Source organism: Pseudochaenichthys georgianus, chromosome 19, assembly GCF_902827115.2.
Source record: "Pseudochaenichthys georgianus chromosome 19, fPseGeo1.2, whole genome shotgun sequence".
Taxonomy (NCBI): Eukaryota; Metazoa; Chordata; class Actinopteri; order Perciformes; family Channichthyidae; genus Pseudochaenichthys; species Pseudochaenichthys georgianus.
The window spans coordinates 15,585,028-15,604,011 of record NC_047521.1 but is presented as its reverse complement, the minus strand read 5'-3'; the positions used below and the strand labels follow the sequence as shown (position 1 = coordinate 15,604,011).

At 42.0% G+C, this 18,984-nt stretch overlaps 1 protein-coding gene across 1 annotated transcript; it reads left to right on the top strand.

The window, feature by feature from the left end:
* Positions 1-587: 587 nt before the first annotated feature.
* LOC117465035 (ubiquitin thioesterase ZRANB1-like) lies at positions 588-18,549 on the top strand. Its single transcript, XM_034107878.2, has 10 exons — positions 588-923; positions 1,394-2,249; positions 6,035-6,222; positions 8,134-8,287; positions 12,762-12,833; positions 13,429-13,627; positions 14,447-14,567; positions 15,726-15,855; positions 16,805-17,034; positions 17,588-18,549. The coding sequence occupies exons 2-10, from the start codon at positions 1,418-1,420 to the stop codon at positions 17,822-17,824; spliced, it is 2,163 nt and encodes a 720-aa protein (XP_033963769.1). The 5' UTR covers positions 588-923; positions 1,394-1,417; the 3' UTR covers positions 17,825-18,549.
* The last annotated feature ends 435 nt before the right edge of the window (positions 18,550-18,984 follow it).

Sequence of the window (18,984 nt, the reverse complement as noted above, 5' to 3'; positions counted from 1 at the left end):
TCCTTAACATTCAACCTTTTTTATTTTATTTGCTTATTTATATAAGCAAATAAATAGACAAATGTTATTATATAAGTTATGTAATATATTTGTATTGTGTACAAAATAATTTCATGAAAAGGACTTACATAATTTTGACATCGTTCAAAGTTCAAATGATAAAATCCTTACATTTCTTCCCGCATCCACTGTATGGATTTATATGAATTTGTATGCTTTAGGCCGGGTTTTAGACTACTAAATTCGTTTATTTTACATTTGTTTTGTTAAATACAGAGCCGTATAATAGAATTATACTATTATACGGCTCTGGTTAAATATAATGGGAATTATTCGAGTGTTTTAAAAAAAAAAACATTATATAATATACAAATGTTGTGCCTCATATTAAAATAAAAAAACAGAAAGGGGAAATCTTTAGAAATAGTTTAACCAAAATAGTAAATAATTCTGCCAGTCAAACACATTTCCCAGTTTGTTTGAACCTTCCATAAGTGTTCGTACGTTTATGTACAGGAGGTTTTCATATTTCCGAAATGTCATGAAGGCAACACAGTACTTTCTTTTCATCCAATCGCATTGAGCGCTGAGCCAGATGATTGGTGACGAAGCAGGCAAGCGTTTATTTTGGCTCAGCTACTCATTTGTCTCGCTGTCGACGCCATTAAATAACACGGAGGCTATGTAAACCATGGAGTGTCGCATATTTATACCATGATTCAAGGAGTACAGAGGCTTTGCCAACGTGGGGTTTATTCTGAGAGAGGTTAATGTGTCTATAAAGATAAACATGTGAGACACCGAAGAGGTCGAAATAACTCGGTTTGGGAAAGGTTTGATAGAGCTGGAGGAGGGGGACTGTACATAGGGTTTGTTGTGGTTTTCAGTTTCAGTACTTCAGAAACAGGCGCAGCTGCGAAACGGTAAGACTCTCACATATTTTTCATACAATATACCAGACTATAGCATGTTGTATGATTCTTCTTTCTAGAAAATGTCCATTAACTGTTAAAATACACGGTAACTATGTGAGCTAGGTGGTTAGCTCGCCAGCTAGCAACAGTGTAACATACTACATGTTCACGCCATAAAGCCACCCGTCATGGGAAACAAACACAGGCTGTTAGCATGCTACGTACTGTTACTGATAATTAACAGCCGGCCAGGTTATTTTAATTCAATTTCAATCACTCAACAATCTCGATTGTCATTGAAGATACCCAAACAGATGTTAGTTAGTTTATAATCTGCTGGGATATACTCGAGAGAACTCCATGCAATGTCCTTTTGTTTTATGTGTCATAAACGCAAAATCACATTTGTTGACCTTCAAGATTATTCAAAAAGATTTAGTTCATGCCTGACATTTAACTACGTTTATTTATCACCTCAGTTTAACCATCCGAAGTGATCAACAATGACAGAACAGAAGATAAAGTGGGCCTGTGACTACTGCACATATGAAAACTGGCCATCTGCAGCCAAATGCACCATGTGCCGTGCACATAAGTCAAGGGGTCACATCATCACAGAGGAGCCTTACAAGAACACGCCTGATCTGGACCCTAGTCCAGGATGGGACCCTCCCAGAACTGAGAGTGGTAGCCACCTCCTCATATGTCCTGACTCCAGCGCTCGGCCGAGAGTCAGGACAGCCGGGATGGCTGAGATTGCCAACAAGTGGTCCTGCCAGATGTGCACCTACCTGAACTGGCCCCGAGCGCTCCGCTGCACACAGTGCCTGTGTCAGCGGGCGAGGACCAGCAGCCCCACAGAGACCCCCCAGACTTCAGGCTCCAATGCAGGCTGTCGTCCCGCTCTGCACTCCCCTGTGGATCCCTGTGAGGAATACAATGACAGAAACAGACTCAACACTCATCAGCAGCACTGGATATGTACAGCTTGCACTTACCAGAACTGGCCCACTACTGCAAAGTGTGTGGTGTGTGACAGCCCCAAGCCCAACAACCAGGAAGCCATAGAGCTGGGCGAGTCTGCAGATCCAACACCTATGATCAATATCCAGGACAGGGCTCGGTGGAGGGGCAGCTGCAGTGGGGGCCAGGGCCAAAGGAGGTCCCCTCCGATGCCCAAGAGGGAAGACAATGTCAAAATGGACTTCCAGAGGATAGAGCTTGCAGCTGGAGCCATGAGCAGCAGAGACGAGCAGGAGGTTGACTTCAAGAAGCTAAAGCAGATTAGAAACCGAATGAGGAAAACAGACTGGCTTTTCCTCAATGCATGCGCTGGTGAGTTTACTTACAACATGAATAACAGCAACTTTGATAATGAATTGATTAATTAACGGAAAAACCAAGCATCTTATTGCAGCTTCTCACAATATATATTTATTCTAGCATTTTAAACAGATAACCTTTTGTTTCTTGGAATGTGATGGCATTTTTCACAACTCTACACCCTTTGTCCCTCAGTGGCTCACCTGAAAGGTCTTACTGGGACAAGTCATTCAAGGGGAAAAAATGTGCATTGTCCCACCAACCTTTAGTTTTCTTCCATAATTCATGCTTAATGATGACTGAGCGGGATGCTCCAGTCAGAGGCAACCATTTTAGTTAAAATTGCAAAATGTTCTATTTCATCACAGTGCATGTGGCAGCTCACCCTGCAGGCGAGGGTTGCACTCAGTCATTGTTGAATGTCAACATGTCACTGTTTGGCCTCCAAATATTAGAGTACAACAGGAATTTGTTCTAAATGCGTGCATCCACAAGCCCTATGAGGAGAAGTGTTTCATTTCACAAGGTAGTGCTCTTCAGGTGAATAATATCCGCCGTAGTGGAAGGATACTTATCATAAACAGAGAAGAAATTATGCCGAGTCAGCGGTGTGAGGATGTGAAGCTAAAAGGCTTGTAGTAATTCAATCCAACTCATCGCTGGACCCCTCTCCGCCCTTGTTCTGCCACTGAGAGTGTCTTTGAGAAAGTGAGAGGATGTGTGAGTGCTGTGCAGCCGGTGGGGATGAATGGGCCGTCTGGGCAGCGCGGGGAGAGTGTCGCCGTGGACCAGAGACTCTCCTGGCCCTGTACACAGTGGCGCTTATGTGCTGAGCCGAGGCCCTAGGAGGCATAAATAGCCTCCACAAGACATGAACAGCTGTCAACAACAAAAAAAAGCATGAAGGCAGCACATGATCATGTCCTCATGACCTTTGCACCAATTGCCCTTTCCTGCTGGTTGTTGTGGAATAGGAAACTCAACACCTTTTTGTTCTTCCACCATTGTCGTGCATCTACCTCACATTTCAAGCTCTTGATTTCATTCTAAATACTACCGTGCCTCTGTAATCATACCATGTCAGCTGACTTTTCTACAGTTGGGCCCTTCAAAGTGTTTGTCACTGGAGGAAGTGGTGGAGTCGTGCAGCACATTATGGCAAAGCCAAGCACTTCCTCTGCTCGCCAAACTGGATTTCTCCTCGCTTGACTGTTTCTAGGTTAATGTTTATCCAGAGCTCTGTATTTGGGCCAAAATCGGATGATCCCATTGATTCCACTGTCCCACAAAAGGAAGCAGCCTGTTTTTAAAATGTCCTTTTTGTTTACAAATTAACCGGCCTGATAATATGTAACTTTTTAAACATGATATTCTTACAATATGATGTTGCTCATTATGACATGTACAGTTTACGTGATGTCTAAAATGATGATATGGATTTGTGCATTGACATCTGTCCAGATTGTCACCCCTGGTGTTCAGGATGCCCCATTTCTGGCTGTTTAGGCGGTTTGGAGACGTGCATAGACTGATCCCGGCATAATGGGTTGATGTTAAGGTTTTTAGAATATGTCCCAATTCCACACAATTTATGTTAAAGAACACATTATGTGCTAATCTTAATAGTATACTCTGGCGCTTAATTTAAGAGACATTCATGTAAAAAAAGAACGCAGAGGACAAGTCTTCAAAAAGCCACGCATTCTGTAAGTCCAGGGAACCTCAGAGAGCTCGTACTCTTAAAGATGCAAATACCGGCTTAAGTATTTCATCTATTTTACTGAATGCAAGTGGTCTGAGTTGTTAACCAAACTGCACATTTGGGACATTACTATCTATTTAATTGGCACAAAAAGATTATTATTATTATTTGTGTGTTGTCACATTCTGACATTTTCTTTTTTGGTTATTATTGAATTGGACAATATAGGGCTATTTAATAAATACAAAAAGAAAATGAGGGCTATGACATGCATCACAAAGCACTCATCATGGTGTTTTTTTGCAATTTGAGACGGCACAGATCAACAACACATTCAAGTGCACGTCATGTTGGCATTTCATAGAGGGAATGCTCAACATATGCAATGTGGCATTGGTACACTACACACGGGACAACACTAACCTAAACCAAGCCCATGTAATGTGCATTTTGTTTACTTTCTTTATACACAGGAAAACCGGTTAATATATTGTATAACTTTTATTTTGTAGGCTCTTCCTCATCATCCCAGTTGTTATTCTGCAGCCAAAAGCGTTCACCATCCATTTATGGATCAGTGTTCTTAAAGTAAAGGGACGAGACGTTCCAGGTGCCGGTTCTCTCGAGGTAACGATCCTCTCCCTGCGACACCAGCCTCCCATAAGGCAGTTTGTTAGAATTACCTCGCTGCTGCTCATTTCACTCACAACAGATGTTGAGACTGCTACGTCCAGAGGGGGGGGGGGGGGGGTAATCTGCACAGACTGTCCTCTGTTTGACACAGCTCTCTGATAGCTCTGCTTCATAAGCTACACTGCTGCTCTGCTGTGTCGTAGCCTGACTGCTCTCACACCGGGTCAGCAAGTGGCTACATCTAGAGGTCACCTGAAATGTGGAGAGCTGTTAACCATGACATATTTGAGCATTTAAATCTCTTGGAGTTGAGTTTGTGATGCTAATCCTGCTTGATTTTCATATGAATTGCTTGTGACTATGATGTGTTGGCAGAACTTGGCACAGGTTGATGGATGTTTCTGCAGCTCTTTCATTCAACATGACGAGCTGTCTGTTACATATTGTTTCTATTACAAGCAAGGGCACAGAGTTGGAACTGCTCCAAAAGCCAGTCGAACCATTAACATGAATAGTGCTGGTTTCAAAAGGATTCCTGTCTTTCAACATTCATTTTACAGTTGTGTTTGATAAGTGAAGTAAGACTATTTTTCTCATGGAAGATTTGCATACACTCAGAGGGTAATTTCTTAGGTACACACCATCATGAATACTACCTTTACAAAGGTTATGTTTAGTTTGAAATGTACAGAACTGTTTAACTACGTTTACATTTCAAGTTGACTTTAAGCAACTGAGTGCACAGGCCTTTGGATAAATTGTTATTCTGAACGGCACTGTTCCTTCTGCCTTAATCTTAGATTGTAAACAATGTAGGTGTGTGTCTAGGGTTGCAAAGGGGCGGAACATTTCTGGGAAGTTAAGCTGGGGACTGTTGGAAATATTCCATTTTGGAAACTTTCCATGGGAATAATGGGAACTAACTGGGAATTGAGGGTAATGTAATCGAATTGTATCATATCCAAGCATAAATAATATACACATTTTGTTTTGTCATAAGAAAACATCCATTATGACATTTCAACTGATTTATTTGTAAGTAGAACAGAACAAGTTTTTATTATTTTATTGAACAATCATTTGTTTAATTGAAGAACAAAAACATGAATGTTGAGTTAAATATGACTTCAAGAAATCCTCTGTACATGTGATGGAGGAATGCACAGTGCCTGTAGGGGGTGTGGTCTCAATAGCAATGCAGTAAGCAGTGTGCTATGGCATGGATATTCAAGTGTACTTGAATGGCATCTGTTTGTTTTAGTGAAGATTATGCTAAAATGTACTTTCCCCAACTATATTTAAGTTCCCTATGAAGAGCCAACCTTCCATTTAGAAAAAAGTTTCCAACCCTATGTGTATCCCCTCCAACTTCAATAGCCTGTGTACAAACTCCTGGAAAAGCAACTGCACTGATCCTTTTCTACATCCTATTTTCTGACCTTCCTTCCTCCCCCTGCTGCAGGCGTGGTGGAGGGAGACCTGGCAGCCATAGAAGCCTACAAGTCGTCAGGCGGAGACATCGCCCGGCAGCTCACTGCAGACGAGGTGCAGCTCCTCAACCGCTCCTCTGCCTTTGATGTGGGCTTCACGCTGGTGCATCTGGCCATCCGCTTCCAGAGGCAGGACATGCTCGCCATCCTGCTCACAGAGGTAAGCCAGAGCTGTTTGTCTTCGCCACCACACGGAGGTTAAAGAGGCCCTTTTATGCTTTCGGGGGTTGTTCCTTTCCTGTTATGTAGGTTTGTGTGCATGTAAATGGTCTGCAAAGGCAAAACATCCCACATTCTGAGGGTGAAAAGAAGTGATGCAGCACAGGCAGTATGAGCAAAATAAAGCACTTTTTGAACATTAAAGCATGAAGACATGACAAGTCACATTTGAAGCACAAAATACAAATATGAGCTGGAACATTTGCATAATATGTCCTCTTTAAAGCTAAGTCATCCTATTTGAGCAGGTGATCACTTTATTAAACCATCTTTACACATATGTATGACACCATGCAGTGGAATCAGCAGCAGAATCAGATTTGATATGCTCCCCTCCTCCTCCTCCTCCTCCTCCTCCTCCTCCTCCTCCTCCTCCGAAGGTTATTGACTCTTTTTAATAAGAATATTTAGGGATGTCCCGATCACCTTTTTTTGCTCCCGATCCGATTCCGATCATTTGATTTTAACAATCTGCCGATACCGATTTTTCCCGATCCGATCTTTATGCAATGCATTAAGAGAAAACAAAGGTAACGGATAACGGCTGGTCATCCAACGCGATGAATTCAGCTATCTTGGCTGTTATTGTGTTGGCTTTTTCTCTGTTCTGGGGCAGTTTCTCTTTCCTTTTGAAAGTCTCTGAAAGTGTCGGTTGTTTCAGTGCCGTTACCTGAGTGGCCGCTGTGTACTCGCCGTGTTGTTGTTGGTGTTTGTTTCTCAGGTAGCGTATTAGATTGGTCGTGTTGAACGTAGCTCTGTTCTTTCCACCACGCGGAACCTCTGCCTTGCAAACATTGCATCTGGCTGTTACACTGCCTTCGCTTTCAATTTTATAATACTTCCAAACTCCTGACATTTTCTCTGTCCCGACTCCCGAGTCACCAGCTGAACGTAGCCTCTCGTTAGCTTGCTGCTACTATTAGACACTGCGCCCACTCTGTTGCCAGATTTCAGAGAAATAAGCAACCAGGTCTATGAAAACAAGCCCAAAGAAAGCAACACATACATGATGTTGTGTAATTTTAAACCAAAACTAAGTCCTCAGGATGACTTTAACATGTGAACATGGTAATTTTTGTTTTGTAACATTAAATAAAAAAAAATAATTATAAAAAAAAAAAAAAAAATCCCGATCCCCGATTTTTTGAAAATCACGTGATTGGCTCCGATTCCCGATCACGTGATAGGATCGGGACATCTCTAAGAATATTCTTTGCAGTCATTCAGTGAAGTGTGTTATTTAATTTTAAAAGTCCTGAGTGTTTCTGTAGTTTTAAAGCAATTATTCTCCTCCTCAACTTCACCAGTCAATAATTGTTCTGTGCCAGAATAGATGATCTAAAGCAGCAGCCTGTAATGCCTTTAATTACAGCAGAAGTGCACTTTAAGGATTAGGTGGAGGATTAGCCTGGCTGGTGCTACTGCTGGCTGCGGTGCTGGTGCTGCCACCGGCTGCGGTGCTGCCACCGGCTGCGGTGCTGCCACAGGCTGCGGTGCTGCCACAGAGCGGTCTGAAGGAGGGCACGCAGCGATTAGACGGGACCAGAGGCTCCACTGTGACACAAGTCACTGAGGTCAACAAAGAAAGATGGCCTCCGCACTGTGTGGCAGAATATTTTTCTCAAAATAACAAATGTATACAACATGTATTGCATTTTATAATTTCTTAAGAAGGTCCTGTCAGTAGTTGTCTACACTGATCATCCTTAATACATGAAAACATGCAAGGATATATTTAATGTCCTTTTTGTTTTTCAAAAGTTCCAAAACATCCCTAATTTTCAAGTGTGATCAAGCTTCAGTTACTGTATATGTACCTGTAACTTCAAATGGATCTGTGTGTGTCCTGCAGGTGAACCAGCAGGCGGCAAAGTGCATCCCGTCCATGGTGTGTCCCGAGCTGACGGAGCAGATCCGCAGGGAGATCGCTGCCTCACTACATCAACGCAAAGGAGACTTTGCCTGCTACTTCCTCACTGACCCCGTCACCTTCACCCTGCCTGCAGGTACCCCCCACATCCTGAGGAGCAAATCACTCTGCTTTTGGTCTTTCTTGCATGTGTTCAACCCTTTATCTGTTTAACCTAGAATCATTTGGCTTCCTTTGCTCCCACTGACAGTTTCTTGTAGCCTCAATAAACACCTCAAATGAACAACATCAAACCCTTAGAGGAAGATTGACATTCAACACTTAGCACATACTTTTGCTTGCAAGGATATACAATTAAAGAAGTTGTTTTGTTTAAATTCCATGCATCGTAAATCTTCAGTGTGTGACTTCCCTTTCACGAGATTTGAGATGAATAACGTCCGTCCTTGTTGTGCAGCGTTGCCGGGGGGACAGCAGCTCAGTGTCCCCGTGGCGTGACGTCTTCACTGAAATGACATGCACTTTGCTTTCAGAGTGTCCAGTTGTATTCTGATTCTGCGCTGCCTCTGGGATGAGAGATTATGCAGGCTTCACTGATAGATTCACATTTTGTTTTCATGTTAATGCCAACTATTTCTTTGCAGGCTGAATTTGGCCAGAGGCCAGCTGCAGGGCGCTCTTCCTCACCCTCTGTCTCTGTCTCCCCCCCCCCCCCCCCCCCCTAACAAAGCCACTGCCATTCACTATTGAGCCGGAGAATAGCCACTAGTGTTCTGGCTTTGTGTGTGCACAGTTCAATAGACACACAAACACAACATGCTGTACAGAGCCTGTGTTTACAGTGTGCTATTGACAAAATGTCAGTCATTGAATGGAATCGCAGAGAACATCCCCTCTGTGTGTCATTACTGTAGCGATTGTGTTGCCCTCAGTGCAGCACACCATTATCAATCAATCAATGTTTATTTTTATAGCCCAATATCACAAATGTTACATTTGTCTCAGTGGACTTCACAGTTTGTACAAAATATCAGTATGACAATACGACACCCTCTGTCCTTAGACCCTCACATCGTACAAGGAAACATTTCCGAAGAAAACCCACAGTTTTAAAGGGAAAAATGGGAGAAACCTCAGGGAGAGCAACAGAGGAGGGATCCCTCTCCCAGGATGGACAGGCGTGCAATAGATGCCGTGTGTAAATGGAAAAGATAATACATTTGCAACATAGGTAGTCCAAATGTTTGGAAATGCATGTGTGTATAATAGGAAGATGAATCCACGAGGATATCCATCCAGGACCTATGATCCAGGACCACAGCCACGACTCAAGATCCAGGGCTCGCGATGCAGGACACAGGACCGCAGGATCATCCATGACTCCGGATCTATATATATATATAGTATATATATATATATATATACACCAAAAAGAAAGAAATTTGGAGAAGCTGGGTTAATTGGAACATGAGAGTACACAGGTATAGACGGAGAGAAGGAAGAAATAAGATGTCCCCCGACAAACTAAGCCTATATCAGCAAAGCTAGGGGCTGAATCTAATCAGCCCTATAAGCTTTAGCAAAAAGGATGGTCTTAAGCGCACTCTTAAAAACGGATAGGGTGTCTGCCGCCCGAACACAAACTGGAAGCTGATTCCACAAATGTGGAGCTTGATAAGAAAAGGCTCTGGCTCCCATTGTACTTTTAGAGACTCTAGGAACAACCAAAAACCCTGCATTCTTGTAACGCAATGCCCTAGTAGGACAGTAGGGTATAATGAGTTCTTTAAGGTAAGATGGCACCTGCCCATTAAGGGCTTTGTAGACGAGAAGAAGAATTTTAAATTCTATCCTGTGTTCTATAGGGAGCCAGTGTAAGGCAGCCAGAACAGGAGTAATGTGGTCCCTTTTCCTAACTCTGGTTAGTACACGAGCTGCAGCATTTTGAATCAGCTGAAGCGACTTGACTGACTTCTTGGTACACCCTGATAATAAAGAGTTACAATAATCCAGCCTTGAATTAACAAATGCATGGACTAGTTTCTCTGCATCGTCTTGAGACAAGATATGCCTGATTTTTGCAATGTTACGTAGATGGAAGTAGGCGGTCCTTGAAATTGATTTTATGTGGCTGTTAAAGGATAAATCCTGATCAAATATAACACCAAGATTCCTTACAGTCTCACTGGAGGCCAAATTAATGCCATCCATAGTTAGTATATCTTTAGATAATTTGTTTCGTAGATTCTTCGGGCCAAGTACAATAACTTCAGTTTTGGTCGTGTTTAACATCAAAAAGTTTAAGGTCATTGAATTTTATTTAGATGATTAATTTCATCAGGCTTGATTGATAAATATAGTTGAGTATCATCCGCATTACAATGAAAATTTACAGAATGATTCCTTATAATATTGCCTAACGGAAGCATATATAATGTGAACAAAATAGGTCCGAGCACTGAGCCCTGTGGCACTCCATGGCTAACTTTGGTTTGCGTGGAAGATTCATCATTGACACGTACAAACTGAGAGCGTTCAGATAGATAGGACCTAAACCAGCCTAAAGCAGTTCCCTGTATGCCAACTAAGTGCGCTAGTCTTTGCAATAAGATATAATGATCGATTGTATCAAATGCAGCACTGAGATCGAGCAAAACAAGAATAGAGACAAGTCCCTTGTCAGAGGCTATTAGAATGTCATTTGTGACTTTAACCAGAGCTGTCTCTGTGCTATGATGTGTTCTAAAGCCAGACTGAAAATCTTCAAATAAAGCATTGTTTTTTAAGTAATCACACAACTGTTTTGCGACTGCTTTCTCAAGAATTTTTGAGAGTAACGGAAGATTAGAAATAGGTCTATAATTGGCTAAAACCTCTGGATCGAGGTTGTGCTTTTTAAGAAGCGGTTTTATCACTGATACTTTGAATGATTGTGGAACATAGCCTGATAATAAAGACATATTCATAATATTTAATAAAGAAGTGCTAATTAATGGAAAAACTTCCTTCAACAGCTTAGTTGGAATTGGGTCTAACATACACGTTGATGGTTTAGAAGAGAGAATCATTGAATTTAATTGTTCAAGGTTTATGGCTGAAAAGCATTCTAGTTTTCTATCTAGTGTAATATTAGAACTTACGTTTCCGGGAGCTGTTGATAACACTATACTGGTCAAAGGCAAGAGGTCATTAATTTTGTTTCTAAGAGTAACAATTTTATCGTTAAAAAAGCACATAAAATCATTACTACTGAGTGCTATGGGAATAGAAGGCTCAATCGAGCTGTGGCTCTCTGTCAGCCTGGCTACAGTGCTGAACAGAAATCTTGCATTATTCTTATTCTCATCTATTAATGAAGAGTAGTAAGCTGCTCTCGCTTTACGCAGTGCTTTCTTATATTCATTGAGAGTAATATGCCAAATTAAACGAGATTCTTCAAATTTAGTGGAACGCCATATCCTTTCAAGTTGTCTCGACTTTTGCTTTATTTTGCGGGTTTCGGCATTATGCCATGGAGCTAATCTATGTTGTTTTATTTTCTTCTTTTTCAAAGAAGAAACGGAGTCTAATTTTATTCTCAGCGCATCTGTAGCACTATCAACAACATGATCAATTTGAGGTGGTGTACATTTTGTATAAGTTTCCTCCCCTACATGCAGACATGCTATCGAGTTAAGTATTGGTGGAATCTCTTCCTTAAATTTGGCTATAGCACTAACAGATAGGTTTCTGCTGCAGGAGATTTTGACTAATGCTTTGTAGTCTAGTAACAGTACTTCAAAAGTTACTAAGAAATGGTCGGATAAAGCAGGATTATGCGGTTCGACTAATAGTTGCTCAATTTCAATACCATAAGTCAGAACAAGGTCGAGAGTGTGACTATAGCAGTGGGTTGGTTTATTTACACTCTGACAGAAACCAACGGAATCTAATATAGAGTTAAATGCAACAGTAAGGCTATTTTTATCATCGTCAACATGAATATTAAAGTCACCTAAGATAATTACTTTATCTGTTTTAAGTACCAAAGTTGATAAAAACTCAGAGAATTCTGATAAGAATTCTGAATAAGGACCTGGTGCACGGTACACTGTAACAAATAAGATTGGCTGCAAAGTTTTCCAGGTCGGATGCGTAAGACTAAAAACGAGACTTTCAAAGGAGGTATAATTTAATTTTGGTTTAGTATTGATAAGTAAACTTGAGTCAAAGATTGCTACAACTCCACCTCCTCGGCCCATGCCTCGGGCAATATGAGTGTTGATATGGCTGGGTGGAGTGGCCTCATTTATGCTGACATATTCTTCATGTCTCAACCAAGTTTCAGTGAGACAGCATATATTAATATTATAATCTGATATTAAATCATTTACCAATATTGCTTTAGATGCTAGAGATCTTATGTTTAAGAGACCACATTTAATCTTCCTGTTTTGTTGCACTGTAGTAGTTGTTACATTTACTTTTATTAGGTTATTATGTATCACACCTCTATTAGGTTTTACCTTAAATTGTCCTTGAGCAGACACACACACCGCTAATATTGGGTATTTTACCATTACAGTTATAATGAGCATTAAAACATGATATCTCCTCCTTTTGTCTTCCAGATATAGAAGACTTGCCGCCTGCTGTCCAGGAGAAGCTGTTTGATGAGGTTTTGGATCGAGATGTGCAGAAAGGTACCAAAGATTTAAGTTCAATTCCATGTGTTTAGTACCTGCTTCCCCGACCAGCTCATCTTATATCCCCTCTCCAATAATGCTAATGGAGCTAACTGCTCTCCCTCCCTCACACTTAAGCAATGACTCACTCCCAGCACTGCACCACTGTGTGTGAATGCTTTAAACAAACATGTGTGTGTGCTGAAGTTCAGAGGAGTCCTGTGACCTATTTCCCAAACTGGGTTACTCATGAGAGTTTCTGGTTGTTACGCAGAACATAGCTGAGGAATCAGTATGGGTGTTTTTAGAAATGTTTCAGGAGGAAAGAGAATGATGAGTTATGCATCGCACAATTAGTTTCTGTAACAACCAGCTGCAGCAGATGCTTATATAAGACACTCAGCGTAGGATCTGTGCCCCCACGCCGAGTCTTTGTTAACAGATTACCCCCCTTTTGCATGAACCCAGTCTTGTTTGTTCATTTGTCAGCTGAGGAAAATATCTTTAAAGTTTATACTTGGAAATCCTCCTCCTCTTTCTCTATTGGAGACATTTCCACACACAACTGTCTGGAACATGGCTTTATGGACCCCCCCCCCCCTTGTGTCTGTAGAGCTGGAGGAGGAGTCTCCTGTCATCAACTGGTCTCTGGAGCTGGGCACCCGGCTGGACAGTCGTCTGTACGCCCTGTGGAACCGCACGGCCGGGGACTGTCTGCTGGACTCGGTCTTGCAGGCCACCTGGGGGATCTACGACAAGGACTCTGTCCTCCGCAAGACCCTCCATGACAGCCTGCACGACTGCTCCCACTGGTGAGACCCTCTGACCCACACAGAGCCTATAGTCATACAATCCAAGAAACATGTTATGATCTAAAACACCGTTTTTTATTAAGCAACATGCCACATATCCAAAGTGTTGTTGATTTCTAGAGCAATTGGATACATGGGCTCTGGGTAATCTGAATAAACTGCTTCCACAATTATGAAAAATACTTCAATTTGACACACATATCTCCCCCAAAAGAATGTGTGTAATTGGTATTAAAACTAAAAGGTAGTTAAGACTTAATTATTAAAGAAATGTGCAGTTTAGCATATAACAAGACCATCCCATTGACAAAAGGTTGCATTTGAATAAAGACAAATAAAAACATTTTAAACACCAAATATCACAATGTAGTGACAGATTTCTGCCTTGTTTTGTGGTTTTTCTTTCAGTATCGTATATGCTGAAGTTATATTTTGTTTCGTTAGATCAAGGACATGTGGATGCACGGCCTAAAATGTGCAAAATGTTGTCCTTGTTGCTGCAGCCAGTGACCCTTTGAAGCCTTGGTGGCAGTTTAGTGGTCAGAGGCTCAGGGTACAAGCATTTCCTCAGGACAGGTTTGATTACTCACTATGTAAACTGAGGTTTTTGCTCTTATGTTCAACTAGTTTTCCTTTTACTACTAAAAAGTGTATTTTACTCAAGGCATTTAAATCCAGGTATTTGATGTGATATGCCATACTGTGTCAGGAATGTTTGTTATCCACTTCCTGTCGTACATTCTTGTTGAGATACTGTAGTGGGATAAATATTTTTGATTAGAATGAACGTTGAAAATATTGTCATGTCAATGTTTTTAGGTTCTACACGCGCTGGAAGGAGTGGGAGTCGTGGTACTCGCAGAGTTTCGGTCTGCATTTCTCCCTGAGAGAGGAGCAGTGGCAGGAGGACTGGGCGTTCATCCTGTCTCTGGCCAGCCAGGTAATTACGGGGTTCCTCTCCGTTACTCACTTCCTCCGCCTCACTATCAATCCTCCCAGTGTGCTGTGGTCGGACTGTAAGAGGCTCTGAGCTTCTTAGAAATGTGTGAGGAGATGGAAGCGCTCTCACAGGCTAATGGCAGCTTAATGACCAACGAGTTGCTTTACATTTCACCAAATGACAATGTGTGAATTCCTCTGACCTGTCACACATGTTTAAGGCCTTCCTTTCCTTTAAAAACCCTGCATTATTTTAGTTTTCTAAAGAATATTAATATACCCTTTTGAACCTGTGTCCTTTCACTGTAATTTGCAAGCGCCCCAAACATGTTTTTTATGACCTAAAATGGAGGAGAGGTTCAACCTTCTTTTAAATATTACCAAGTTGAGTTTTGTTTCAAACATACTATGATCTACATACCCTTGCTTATTAATTATTTGTATCAACATTCTGAGGTAAAACGTCTTAATATGGATGCCATGTTGTCACTGCACAGACTCTCCATTTGAAACACAATCACTTCTGAGTGAATGCACAAAAGGCTAGCAGCCTTCTCTCTGTGTATCAGCACCGTCTGTCTAAGTGTTGCTCATTCATTTGAATGACAGTAAAGTCAATGACACTGAACGGCAGACACAGTAGGAAGGTGGATCTTCTGGGAATGACAGGGAGGACATCAGCAATTATTACAGATGCCCTGAGATGGAGCTGTAGAGCGACGGACAGCTGTCAGGCTGCTGAGTCGGCACTCCTCCCATCATGTGACCTTGGGATTAGAGGCATTTAGAGAGAGCCACTCCACCGGCAGTACAAACAAACACTGCAAATCCACCATGTGATAATCTGAGATCAGATCCAGAAGATTTGTATATCCATCCCATCATTGTGGATGACTACATTTAAAAGCAGTGGGCTTTCTGCTTATACAACTCAGAGATAAGAGAGAGAGAGGGAGGGGGGGGGGCATGCAAATGTGCTGCAGCGCTGCGTGTTCTCAGAGTGCAGCACTCTGTTTTGAAATGTGATCACAGAGGACTCGGCCGGCTCAGCACCTGGATTTCTGCTAAATGTGTGATTGAGGGAAGTCACTATGACGACAGCTACTCGATGATGTGTAAAACGTTTTTTTGTGTCTCTTCCCCCCCCCCCCCCCCTCAGCCCGGGGCCAGCCTGGAGCAGACCCACATCTTTGTTCTTGCACACATTCTTCGCCGACCCATCATAGTCTACGGAGTGAAATACTACAAAAGTTTCCGTGGGGAAACGTTAGGATACACTCGCTTTCAAGGTGAGAGTTTCAAATAAATGTTTGTCACTGTTTCTTTCCACTTTCTGGTGACACCTATGGAAATAAGTGCTCATTGGCGGTGTGCATCTCACTTCCCTGAGATCTGAACAGTAACACCTACTTTCTAATAATGCAAATGTTCAACAGACATTTATTTAATGCAAATCTTTGACATTACTGCTTTAAAGCATGGGCACCGGTTTTATCTTTGAACTAGTTGTGACGTCTAGCCCTGCAGGCAGTGTGGTTTTGAATGTTCTGTTCACAAAGAGTTTTCATTGAAACCACTTCTGCTAATGAAACAATGATAACGACATAACCATGACAACGGACCACAATTAGATTTTTCACTTCTACCAGCTCCACAAATGAAATTTGAGCGACCTTTTGTTATAGTGGAGAGAAGGCAAGAGCAGGATACCTCTAAAGGTCACCAATATTTCTATTTGATTTGTAGTATTACCTTGAGGTTACATGGGGTTACTCGGTGTACTGACTGTTTTAATAAAGACACACCTACAGCAGGGCAGCAGCACAAACTGGAGCTGTTTGTTAAAGGAAGCACAGCTGGGGTGCTGAGTCGCTGCGTAACACGCAACATTTCTACCTCAGTCTGTCTGTTGTGCTGCTTTTCATTTTGAATAAATAAAAGAACCTCTCTTTAATCAGAAAGGTAGATTTAAATGTGCAACCTGACTGCTCATGCTAACCAGAGAACAACCGGAGTGACTGTGGTTTGCTCTAGTCCACATTGAACATTGTGTAGTGTGTGTTCTGAGCAGCAGAGGCTGAGCACCAGCACACAGCGGCTCCCTGCTCTCAATGCCCCGGTTGTTTCCAGATGAAGCGCAGCCTCTTCTGATCTCGGGTCAGATGAACTCTGACATCCACACAGTCACAGAGAGCTCCCAGCTGATCCACTGTTTAGATACCTGCTGTGTGTGTGTAGGTGTGTATCTGCCTCTGCTATGGGAGCAGAGCTTCTGCTGGAAGAGCCCCATCGCCCTGGGATACACACGGGGCCACTTCTCGGCCCTGGTGGCCATGGAGAACGACGGCTACGACAATCGCGGTGCGGGCGCCAACCTCAACACAGACGACGACGTCACGGTAACGCTGCTGCCGCTGGTGGACAGCGAGAGGAAGCTGCTGCACGTCCACTTCCTGTCTGCTCAAGAGGTAGGGACTGATGTGAATGTGTATTATATGCAATCCTAATGTGTATTTTCTACCACAAAATCATTTGGTGTTCTACTATTTTAAAAGTATATTCAAGGTTCAAGGCTTTTATTGGTCATACGTACATAGCTACAGTGTAGTTATGACGATGAAAATCTTAGGTCACAGTACATAGTATAGGAACCTTTGAACAGATACTACACATGTTAATGAAAGCATGAATAGGTGCTGATTTGTTTTCTGTAAATGGCTGCAGTCAGTGTTTTAATCCGGCAGAAAACAAAACATAGTTGTGGATATCAAATCTGAGTGAAACCCCTTTTAAACCAATGGGCTCCTTTAACAAAAGATTGCGCATTTATGAATAAAAGTTGCTTTCAAAAACAGAAATAAGTATAAAAACAATAAGCATTATGTACAGTTTATGGTTTCAGGTTACCACAAATCTTTCCCAGCCCTCAGTGAAGTTTGGGTTTGTAAAGCCTGACTGTGATCACCAGTTTAAACATGTCCTAACAAATGAACTGTGTGTGTTTCTGTGTGTGTGCCTCAGATGGGCAACGAGGAGCAGCAGGAGAAGCTGCTGAGGGAGTGGCTGGACTGCTGCGTGACAGAAGGAGGGATGCTGGCCGCCATGCAGAAGAGCTCTCGCCGGCGTAACCACCCTCTGGTCACCCAGATGGTGGAGAAGTGGCTGGACAGATACCGCCAGATCCGCCCCTGTGCCTCCCTATCCGACGGAGAGGAAGAGGAGGACGAAGACGAGGAGGAACACAGCTCTTTAATCTGAGACTGGACACTGTAGGCTCTGGGAGAGTTCCTACCTTACTATCTGTTTTTTTCTTTCTTTCTCCAACATGTAAATCTTGAACTTGTAATAATGCATGTGATGTGTGAGCTCCGTGGTGGAAAACAAAAGAAGAAGAGATACCAGCACCGTGATTACAGCTCCTATGAAAGCACATCAAGTCCACTTAGTTTGCCTTTAAGATTTCTCCTTATTTGTTAATTAAGTTCTAATCACACCTGACAGAAATACTAAGACATATAGAAACTGTATTTAAGGAAATCCTGAAGCTGCACTAGAAGAGACATTTCATTTACAGAACTGCCTGTTGCTTCAACGGAGAGGATGCTGATGGCTGTGTATGTTAAGGTTTAAAGAGCACCTGTTTTTCTTTCTTCTGATCCCTCTGCAAACCCCTTCTGATATTTTTGGATATATTTATTTGTTTAGGAGATTAAGCGTGCGGAGGCGATACCTTTTTCTGTTTTATCCGTGTTCCGTTTGATCCGTTCAGTCTTGAAGTATTTTATTTTGCACAGATGAAAACCTACATTCTGTGAGGGGGGGGGGGAAGGAAGTACAAGTTTACTGACATTTTTACGTGTGATTTAGTAGCTCTTTGTCATGTTAGAGTTGGTGGTGGTGATGCCGGTGGGGAAAAGAAAACCAAACACTCTGCCTCTTTCTATAGAGTGCGTTCATATTAAATTTGACTCACTTGCATCCTCTTTTTTGCCCTTGTTGGTTTCTTTTTGCCTCTAACTGAAATAACTCAAACATACCCTGATGGATGGACATGTTTTTATGTCTAAATATAGCCCAAATTAATGAAAGAAGCCGAAAGCTTCCAGAAAATGTTATTTCTCAGTAAACAACGATAGTTACCGGAACTACAGTGAGCTTTTAATAAACAAAAGGACTCAAATGTAGGTAGTTATAAAAGATTACATTTTACCCGTGAGACCCAACCCTTTGTTGTTTTTAATTTAATCATCCGGATGGTGTCTCTTGCTGCATTTCTTTGTTATTGGGACTTATTTTGGTGCCCCCCTGTGACAAAGGATAACACATCTTGTAAGAGTTTGTTAAAGGAACACATTATCAGGATATTTTCTTAAGTATACAGGACAAAGTGTTCAAAATCATTCTGGTACAGACGGCTG

Coding starts and splice junctions, on each gene's coding strand:
- LOC117465035 (XM_034107878.2), top strand. CDS start 1,418: ATGACAGAACAGAAGATAAAGTGGGCCTGTGACTACTGCACATATGAA. Junction 12,834..13,428: donor GGATCGAGATGTGCAGAAAG/GTACCAAAGATT, acceptor TTGTGTCTGTAG/AGCTGGAGGAGGAGTCTCCT. Junction 17,035..17,587: donor ACTTCCTGTCTGCTCAAGAG/GTAGGGACTGAT, acceptor TGTGTGCCTCAG/ATGGGCAACGAGGAGCAGCA.